This window comes from Gallinula chloropus (genome assembly GCF_964237585.1).
Source record: "Gallinula chloropus genome assembly, chromosome: 1".
Taxonomy (NCBI): domain Eukaryota; kingdom Metazoa; phylum Chordata; class Aves; order Gruiformes; family Rallidae; genus Gallinula; species Gallinula chloropus.
In genome coordinates this window covers 131,767,624-131,778,477 of record NC_140085.1, presented here as the reverse complement: position 1 = coordinate 131,778,477, position 10,854 = coordinate 131,767,624, and the positions used below count along the sequence as shown (strand labels likewise).

At 43.0% G+C, this 10,854-nt stretch overlaps 1 protein-coding gene across 1 annotated transcript in view; it reads right to left on the bottom strand.

Annotated features, from left to right (window-relative positions):
- Positions 1 to 290: 290 nt before the first annotated feature.
- The window catches only part of CTPS2 (CTP synthase 2), a 71,268-nt gene continuing 60,704 nt past the window's right edge, over positions 291 to 10,854 (bottom strand). Inside the window, exons 18-19 of the mRNA XM_084269844.1 lie at positions 3,658 to 3,768; positions 291 to 1,574 (exon numbers count right to left, since the gene is read on the bottom strand). Coding sequence (XP_084125970.1) covers positions 3,699 to 3,768 — 70 coding nt within the window. The 3' untranslated portion in view covers positions 291 to 1,574; positions 3,658 to 3,698. The remainder of the gene's footprint in view (positions 1,575 to 3,657; positions 3,769 to 10,854) is intronic.

The window sequence follows — 10,854 nt, the reverse complement described above, 5'->3', positions numbered from 1 at the left end:
CAGGGAGCCCAGAACTGGACCCAGGACTCCTGGTATGGCCTCACCTCCAGGAGGCTGCTGCATGCAGCACAGCGAGTAGGAGGAGGAGTGGTAAGGGCGCTGGGAGAGCAAGGTGCTGTTTCCAGCTCTGCTCCAGGCAGCATGTCTTTCTGCCCCCTCAGTTTTTTGGGTACTTTGCACAGATATGACAACTGGGACACAACTAAACGAAAAATTCCCTTCTTGACAGCATAGTTCACAAATGGGCACCACCAGGCTGTAATGAAAGAGCTAAACACCTCTGAATAGAATTGTTTAATATCTTTGAAAATGCATCTGCACATCACAGACAATCTTAGGAATTGCTTCACCTTTCCCAAGGCAGTGGTCAGTGTCTCTTGGGGAGGAAGACTTACAGTGACACCTGTTCTTGTCAACACCAACTATTTCTAAGGCACATGTTTGCAAACCACTTAGAAAAACAGTGCCACAGGAACACATTTTGTATCTCCTTACCATTAGAGTCTCTTTTAGTGAAGAGAAAAAACTGGCTGTGTAACCTGAGGTTTATTTAAAGCAACACAAAACTCTCAAGCTTAGCATCTTAAAGCCGTAATAATGAACATGGTGCTTTTTATTTTTGTACAGATGTTACCTTTTGATGACCAACTGTCATGCAGTGGAATAACTGGTGATTTCTAAATTAAAATGCACTCTTTATCCTACTAGGGAACGAGCGTCATGACCACAGAGCAGTCACTGGACAAGGGAAAACAAGGGTGAACCTTAATTCACCTTTACACTAATCTGTTGAAATGGAGTGTTCCACGGCTGGAGCCCAGGTAACGCTCCAGGTTTATGCCTGATGCTGTAATTTTCAAACAAGGGTTCAAATTAACTTTTCATATATGTGTGTGTATTTTCTCTCACAAAATACAAAACCTGCCTTCTAATGTTATTTCTGTAATTCTGTAGATCAGAATTATGTTCAGTATCATCAGCCTTTCAGGAGAAAGAGTGTGAATATACTCAAACTTTCCTAAAGTGAAATCACTTACAAAAGCTGAGTGAAAAGACATGTATCCAACATTATTATAAACACAAAGAGCTGAAATACAGCAACAATTTCTCATTTGTACATATTGAACAGCAAAACAAAAATATATATACATACAACAAGCTTAACAGAGAAACAAACCTCCAACAGTTCTTCTCTGCTGCCTGTGGATAAATCACCTTTCCCTCCATTTTCAGCACATTCCCTCTCATTCACATTTTATGTTCTAAGGCAAACTGAAAACAATCAAATCTTTCTCCAAATCAGGAAGAGTTGTGAACTCGTGAATTGATACATATTCACCTGAGATCATTCTGAACTACAAGATCAATAATAACTAGCAGCTAAGGTGCACAACCATTTTGTCACTTTGAAAGAGTAACAGCATTTACATAGAACAGTTTTTGCTACAGGACAGTAAAACTGTCTTGTGTAAATAGAATTTTTGAAAATGGTATAGGAGGAGACAACTACTGAGGACCATACAGAGTTTGCTCTTCTACTTTCTTATATTCAGGATTGTCCTGTTCCAAACTTCCTGTAAAGACAAAAAGGGGGGGGGGGGGCAGGGAATAAGCAGAAAAAAAATTAATGATTAAAAGTATTTCTTCTCTAACTTGGCTTATTTCATTCTTAAGTTGTTTTCTCTCAAATCAGGTGACTGACTTCAAAGTACACAGCAAATGCCAGAAGTAGATGCATTTCATTTAGGTCAAACAGCATAAAGCAAACCCACAAAGCTAAATGTAGTCTGAAAGTGTATCCAGCTCTGATTAACAGATAGAATTAACCCCAAGATAAAAATAAGTGAGCTGTCTTTTATATGTGGGATTATTTAAGCCTTTCTAGAGTAATTCTGTTGAATACAATTAGTATCCACTAGTGACATGTTCAAACAATATCGGCTTGACTACTGATAACTCCTCAAAAGCAACACAAAAGTCCCATTCATCCGAGCACTGAAAAAGTCGCAACGGTGAGCAAAGAACTGCCATCCATAAAGTCCCCTGAGGAAAGCAAGGTCGAAGGGAAAGGGGCTGCCCTGTGCTACATGCTGGTCTCAGCAAACAGAGCCACAGCGATGTCCAAAGGTGGGAAGGATCCAAGCAAGAGTGCTGTGTCCAGTTCTGGGCTCCTCACAATAAGGAGGACATTGAGGTCCTTGAGTGAGTCCAGAGAAGGGCAACCAGGCTGCTGAAGGGGCTGGAGAGCAAATCATATGAGGAGCGGCTGAGGGAGCTGGGACTGTTTAGCCCAGAGAAGAGGAGGCTGAGGGGAGACCTTATCACCACCTACAACTACCTGAAGGGAGGGTGTAGAGAGGTGGGTGATGGTCTCTTCAGCCAGGTGACCAAAGATAGAACAAGGGAAGATGGCACAAAGCTGTGCCAGGGCAGGTTTAGATTGGACATCAGAAAAAAAATTTTTTCCTGAAAGAGTTGTCAGGGCCTGGAACAGGCTGCCCAGGGAGGTGGTTGAGTCACCTTCCCTGGATGTGTTCAAAAAAAGGGTAGATGAGGTACTTAGGGATATGGTTTAGCATAGGGTGGGAATGGTTGGACTTGATGATCTTCAAAGGTCTTTTCCAACCTTGTGATTCTGTGAACAGGAACATTCTAGCACCCTAGGACATGCATTGGTACTTGCATGCCCCAGATCGTGGAGTCATTTAACATTCTGTTCTCTACTCTCATGATCTGGGGATATATTATCATCTTTAGCACGTGGCACATGAGAGGGAATAAGAAATTGAGTATCACAGGAGAAACCCATGTGGCAGCTAAGGTCTAAACTCCCATTTCTAGCATCTCATGATTTTAATCACGAGGCCATCAGGCAGAAATGCATCATTCTTAGGCAGCCTTCATCACGTCTTTGGCGCAGCTGCTTAGCGACTACACCACGCGAGAGGAATCCAGTCACAGGGGAAGTTGTGTCCTGCTTACAGAAGCACGTACCACACCAGCCATACCTCATGCATCTGGGGAGGGAAAATAAAGACAGACTAGGATTCATGCCCAGATCCTGTGGAGGTCAAGTGGCCCACAGGAAACAGGATCTCCAAACAGAATGGAAATCGTGGCTGTCAAGTTTATAGGTTAAAAAAGCCACAAACAACCCAACATCCCTTTGGGAAGCTTTAGGCAAACAAAGCTACGATGTTATAAAGCTTGTTTGTATCTCTGTCACTCTGCAGATCAAATCCAAGCATCTATCTCAGGATGTCTGTATTGATTCAATGCATCAAGTGCAATTACTGATGAATATTAAGGCAAAACAAAAAGTTGTGTCAACATGATGTACTCAAAGTGAGCCAAACTTGCAAACTGAAGTAACAAAACCAGAGAATTATTTTAGAATTTATTTTCCTTGTCTCTTCAAACACTAAACACAGCGTGATTTTGTATGTGTAAGCTGTACCCAAACTCAGCAGACTGTGATATGACAATTGCAGTGTTGAGCAGTAGAAGAGGAGAACAATTAAGTGCTGCAGGCAAGGAAGAGAACATAAGCTTTCAGACAGGATTTGAAACAAAAAGGGACAATCAAAATAACTTTGTATCCTGTTTTAAGTCTAGAAGAGAGAAATGTCACAAAGTAGTATCAAAACAATTGTTTACCTCAACAGTATCATCCTTTTCTGCGATCTCATACAATCATTTCAGCTTGTTTCTGAACTAGGAAACTCTTTCTCTGGAGAGCTGTCATCACTGAGGTCACTGTAGCTGTCACTGTTAAAAGCAATACAGTCAGAAAGATCTAGAACGATTAGTGCATGTCAAACCCTCCAACCCAGATGATGCATATGACAAACACTTTCCTCAAATGTAACCCATTTCCATAAAACTCTCTCTCTGTTGGGATCTTAAAACACCTTCCTCCACAGGAACAGGCTTAAGTCTGGAGTTTAAGAATTGATGAGAAAAAATACAGTCTCTTCCATTTCATTTTGCTCAACACCTGTGCATTCCTTCCATAGTTAGCTGGTGCTGTGTGCCTGCAACCATGATTAACAACAACAGGGAGAATAACAGGTAGAGCAAGACCGAAAGGAATTTATCCTTTACACTAAAGAAAATGATTGCTTTGATCAAACAAAAGGGTAAGGTAACTTTAACTTTCTTTACTCAGAATGCTTTCATTTATACTTAAAATACAATTCTTGCTCTTCCACACAGAATGTGAATAATTTTCATTGCACCAAGCAATATCCTGATAGTTTTTTACTGAGGTTTTATTCCTTTCTGCTGTTTCCTGAGAGAAACAGACTGGTTTTCACAGAACTGCCATGGCAAGTGATTGTTCTGTAAGCAGCCAGAACAAGTAAACAGCAAAGGACAGGAATCATGACAGAGAAAGATGTGCCCACAAACCACATTTTTAGTCAGCTGTGAGGTCTATGGGGTCTCCAGGGTTATATTAACAGTGCACAAAGAGCACCCCTTCAGAGGTCTCCAGCCTCAGCCTCCTCCTACTATGCATCACTTCTACAGTCTGTTTTCTACTTCAGAAGACAGCAAAGGGAGCTGACAAGTACATTTGAGCAGCAATAATTCTGGTCAGTTCTGTGGCACTTGAGAGCAGGTTACAGTTAACACAGCACCAGTGGGGATCTCAGACCTCATCTGCACAGGTGCACCGATGCCAGCCTAAGGTACCAACAGGATCTCAGTCACATCATGTTCCCCCTCTCCAGACACGATGTCCCACTGCCACATCAAGCACATCATCAGCCCACCACCCAGGCAGACACTTCCTTATCAGTTGATCCACAGTGACTGCCTGGTGTGCAGTGTTCCAAGGGAAACTACGTAACGCCGCAGCTGGAGATCTTTGATCTAGACTGCAATGTGGAACAGTGAACAAACTGCACTCAGCTATGCTGGTGCTGGCTGCTGAGCACTGCTTTGTAGCCTGAGTTTCACCCTCTCTCCTCTGCAAAAAAAAAAAATAAAAAATAGATAAATTTATGATTATTAAAGTGGCTGTGCTTTTACCCTGGAGTGGGACAGGGTAAGCGGCACCAACAGTCATCTCATTTCATTTCTACCTCTGACTGCCAGGAAAGCCTCCCACAGCTACAGCAAATCTCCATCCTGAATTCCGCACGAGGCAGAGTGGGTACTGTGACTGTTCAGTCAGTCACTGAAACTTTGCCTCCAGCGTTCTGACCTTTATTTGCGTGACACCCGTGTTGCTCACGCGGTTCTTCTCAAGAGGGTGTCATCTCAGGCTCCCAAGAAATGCTCAGCTTGATCATTTCACCAGCTGGCAAACAATTACACCGCTCAAGTGAGGAAAGTGTTGTTAACAGTACGATCAAGCATGCCAGATGCACACAGACAAACACAACATCGCTGACGCTGTACTTACTTCTTTCTGAAAGTACCCACGGAAACATGGAATAAAAATTCAGTGTTACTCAAACAGCTTTGTATTTTTACATCACACCAAAAATACAAAAGAAAGTCCACAGAACAGAAGGCAAAACTGTGGTTGCAAAGCTGTGTAACCTCATGATAGCCCTGGTTTAAGCCCAAAGTCCTCAGTGAGTAGTTTTGGGGTTTTTTTTAATCAGCCCTTCTGCCCAGCGTCAGTCAGAGCTCAGAAACATACCCCAGTGCTCTGTATATGGCACAGCAGAATGGGAGACAGGGGCTTCAGTAAAAATGCCAAGTGCCCAATGAGGTGAGTGGAGAACTGCCTGGCTTCATCTCACCAGAGAGACCCTGATCCCTACCCAGCATTCTCATCACCAGTCCTCCCCCACTCAACCACGTGGGTTCGAGAGGCATTCACCCATCAAAGCAGTTGCACAACGCTGGATGCCTCTGTCATCTCATTGTCTTACCATCCCAAATTCTCAGGCCAGCTTCCAGTTTGCAGAAGCTGAGGGCCAGGTCACTTGGATAGCCACTAACCCAGAGGCTAAAACACTTAACCAATGATAATTTTGTTCCCCTTCCCCACACTGCTCAATTCAGTACAGGATTTGACTCCACATCCCAGAGAAGGGTTCTTGTCATCACACTCCTGATTTCTATAGTAATACAGCACAGGCTCCCCTACTTTAGGGCTGTCCTGATGGGTGTACATCAGTGTTACCTCTAAGAGGCAGGCCACAGCTGCAAGAAAGAACACACCCAGGTGAGGATCAGCTGTCAGGCTTCAGACTCACGTGACTGTCAGTATCACAGACCAGCTGCTCCAGTGATCCCCCTAAGCACCCTCAGAAACTCCATGGAAACCTGAACTTCTTCAGGACTTAAGCTTCCAGCAGACTTGAAAGCGAACAGGGGCACATGAATACTGGCACACCTGTACTGGGGTGCTATTGCTTCAAACCAGTGCTGGTGTCCAGTTCATAAGAACTGCTGCAACATGAACTGTGTTCAACTGGCAAGTAATCTAAAGAAAAACTCCAGGTAGTATTAACCACAAATGAGTCACTCCTAAGAGAGGTGGTAAGTGTGCACTGCTTTCCAAATCACGCAGATACTAAACACAGAAAGCAAATGGATATTTTGTGCTCACAGTTGCTAATATTAAGTAATCTTACTTAAGTGTGCTGGCTATGAAAGTAGGGGTGGTAAGAAATCTAATAAGCCTGGCTTTTCCTTTATGAAATTCTTTTTCACACTGAGCCGTCAACCGACAAAATACACTTACATTTCCCTCAGCAAGCTCTCTTCCAGTCTGTGTACAAATTAATTAGCGATTATCTTGGGCAGGAACCTGACTCACACTTCATCTTGTTTGTAACTGTTCCCACAGGAGTGGGCTCCCAACAAAAAGGAGGCCATCACAGCAGTTCTGTTCTCTCTTTCCTTTTTCTCATGGGAGCTGGAGTATGAAGATGTGGGCAAGAGATCAACAGAAGAAAACTCAGGAGTGTGCAGTGTCACTGCATCCAGTCAGTCACTGCAGTGTTCAAGATGAAGAATTCTGGCGACTTCGATCCTTATACCTAAGCCTACCTGTAGTTAATGGAAATATATTCACTGCAAAGTGAATTATCAATCAGTACCTAGCTGGTATGTCACTTTGCAGTGAACTGCAACAGATTTCCCTGCTGGAGCAAGGAAAACACACTCTGTGGAGAAGTTCCATTATGGGGTTTTGTTCAGTTTTAAAGTTCACTCATCCTCAGATCCCTGTCTTCTCTAGAGGTAAGCAATGAAAAGAGCTTCCTCCTGCGTGTGTTCCATTATTCCCAAACTCAGGCCTGTTTCAGATCTCTGTTCTCCTGACAGAGGTGCCACCACACCTCTGCGATGCACCAGACTAAAGCAGGGAAGGAGACAAGAGGAGAAGATTGCCTATCCGTATGGTACAGAACGCAGCCAACAGGTAGCTGGGGCCACACAGCATGAAGCTGGAAAGCATCACCTCAGCAACTCATCTCAGCTACAAAACCACCAAAACAAAGACTCAAGATCAATTATAAACCTGCATTTCTTAAACAGCTGCCCCAAAACACCAAACTGTCTATTTTTAATGTTTTTCTTAAGTAACACAGGCAGCTGTTAAATGGGCACTCCTTGACTATTCTGCTGGTTTCATTTGGAAAATCCAGATGGACATTCTTTAAAAATGAAAGATTTGATACAGTTTCACAAGAGCTCTTCTCATCCTTTTGTACTGTATCATTGACAAAAACATCCTTTTCCAGGAATGTAAGCAATTTAAACAATTGTTATAGTAATATTATTCCCTGCAAAGACAGAAGCCAAGCTAAATGCACTTCTTCCTCAATGCAAATTAAAGATAAATGTAATTACATTTAGTACAGGCTGTGGCTGTTTAAAACAAACAATTGTTATGGTTTGTGAAAACCTAGCAAGAAGAAATCTGTCAATTATTATTAATCATTCAGCTTTATGTGGGGGGAAAAAGTAAAATTATCATTATTAAAACATTATTTAAAATAAATGCATATTAGACTGTGCAATTGATATAATTGCAGTCACCCACATTTCCCAGTGAATATTTTTACAATCATTATATGATTGTAAAAATGATTGTCTATAATTTACTATGATTACCATTGTTATATGGCCCTATGCTTCCATGAAGACTCCTCAGTTCCAACCTGCCAGGCATCTGCACTCACACCACTGGACCTAGGGTAACAGTTTTCCTAGAGCCCAGCCTAACAAAAATCACAACCAAGATGCCAGAACATACCTGGGTGTTATAAAATCTCAGCTGAGCCTCATGCATGGGATTAAATTCATACAGCTTTAGACACCTTGACCTGAGATAGCTACCACCAGCTTCTTAGTTACTGGAGAGAAACAGGCACTAGGAGGGAATGATGTTTCTGACCCACTCACCATCACCTTGAGCTACCTGGCTCCTTAGAAGTCTGTGTTCACTTAGTGACTACAGAAAGAGGCTTGGGGTTCCTAACTCAGAAGTATCTTCATGGTAAGCACCTAACATTAAAATGACAAAGCACCTGCTGTAAGTAAACATTACTAAGTTAACCACCATAGTACCACTACAGTTGAGAAGAGATTTCCTTTAAAACTTTTCCTGTAGTTTCCTGTAAGAGCTCTGACAGCATCAGTAGGCCCTTGCTGCCCTCACCATGCTTACCTGGGGCCTCCACCACGGGTACAGGAGCCTTGACCCCCACACTCCTTGCCTGAGCTACATCACAGGCATACCTGTACCCATCTCTGTAGTTCTGTCATCACTTGTTGAGCAGATTTCCTGGATTGACCTCAGACCAGACTTAGCACTTCATACTTCTGCACTGGACTGCCTGTTGGACATGGTGACTGCCACTGGAGCCAGTCCACTTGCCACTCTTGGTGACTGCAGCACTGACTTCTGCTGGTGAGGACACTACCATTACCAATACAGCTATCACCCTTGGATCCTGGATTGCAGTCTTCTGTGAGGCAGCCCCTCTCTCGACAGACTTCAACCCACAAGATTTCCTCCACTTTCCTCTGAAATGATGAATCTGGCCAACGGCAGTCTACGATGCTGTGAGAGATGTGTTATGCAACAGGAGCAGTGTATGGGACGCCAGCAATAGCCCTACCCATACCTTTGTCCCTCATAAGCCAGAGCACGTCACAGGCTGCTTACTGGTCTCTCTTCACAGGTGCTCACCCAAACTTCCCCACAGAACTGGTTTGGAAGACACCTGGACCATGTTAGCACAGTAAGCGCCACACTGACAAGTCTTCTGTGGTTTTTTGCTTTATGCACCACGCCTCCTGCCAGCTAGCCACTTCTGTCCCTTGTCTCTCAACACCACTCCTAAGCCAGCTTTTATTAGTAGCCTGCCCAGGATTTAACAGATTACTCTGTGACTAGATGTCACTGGATGGATGCCCTCTATTAGCATACTCACTGATCGCTTGCAGAAGTTTCCTAGTTGCCCACACTTTCTCACCAAGGAAAATTTCTTACTTCCCCCATTTCCTCCCATCTGCTGAACATTTGTGTTAAAATGATATACATTTAGACCATTACTCTCTTACTCCAAAGAAACACATAATTCTGCTACTTTCAGCTCAGGTTTCTAAATTTCTTTGTAACTTTTAATGTTATTTCTTTGTTCTGAATACCTCTTTCTGCGCTTCTTTAAATTATTTGCAAATATCATCAAGGTATTGCAGCCTACTCTTGCAGGCCATTAATAAAGCTTTTGGCTGAGGGACAAGAAGAAATAAAGCCTATTGATCCTAAGCTTGCTATGGAAAAAAAGGCAGTATGGCTTTATTGCAAATCAGTGGTTTTGAAACCGATATGGCAACAGATAAGCCCTTTTTTATTACCATTTCCAAGTGAAATTCTGGAAGACTCAGTAAAAGCCAACATTGTATCTTGAATTCCCCTCTTCATCCATTAGTTTTCTATTAAAATCTGCTGGTTTCTTTTTTTAAAAGCTGCGTATTTGCAGCTGTACTTTGAGTCTCCTCTCTCCTTTGAAACGAAGACAAACCGGCACCCTCTCACCTTCCTCAGCTCCTTATGAAATGGTGACTTCAGTATTTCCATGGAAAGATTCAGGAAAGGTCACGATTTCAAAGCATTCACAAGGAAATGAAGTGCGTGGCTTTGTCTGGTGGTTAGGCACTCATGCCATAAAGCACAAGAGTCTGACACCACAAAGGCAACTCAGATGCCAAACTACCACTTCAGGTAACTACGCAGTAACTCATCAGTGAGTTCACACCAACCCTTTGCTCAGTTCCTGACTGTCTCCCTACACACAAAAGCTCCTGGGAACTAAGTTTACCTCAGAGGATTCATTCCAGCCTCAAACTATGTATGCTCATGCCTACATGTAAGCACTCTCAGACTGCCTACCACACCAGGCCTCACAAAAGTTTCAAGGAACATTTGTTCCTTTTCATTTAGGGCACTCTGAAATGTGTGACGCATCTTTACGTTTACTGTTTGCTTTGCCTAGAAGATAAGGCTTCTGTCCAGTTGTCAAGGTGTTCTAAACTTGCATCCTAATCATGAGGCTGTTAAATGGTCTGAGGTAATGATTTACTATTAAGAGTCATGCTGAAATACGTACTTCCTTTTGTCTCAGGACTTTACCACTAGCTCACTTACTGGTGTTTTTAATACTCAAGTTTAAATAACCTGCTCCACTTGCTGGCCCTCAGAAATTCTCTTTCAGGTTCCATCTCTGCTCTAGCCACCAGCATGACTACTACTTATGCAGGCAGTGCTGGGCATGGCAGGCAAAAAATCCTCTCTCCTCAGCTATGCCTCAGGCTCAGTAGGACATGCCTTAGCTTTACTGCTCGATGAAATCACTAGCGTTCTGGGATTTAAAGGTT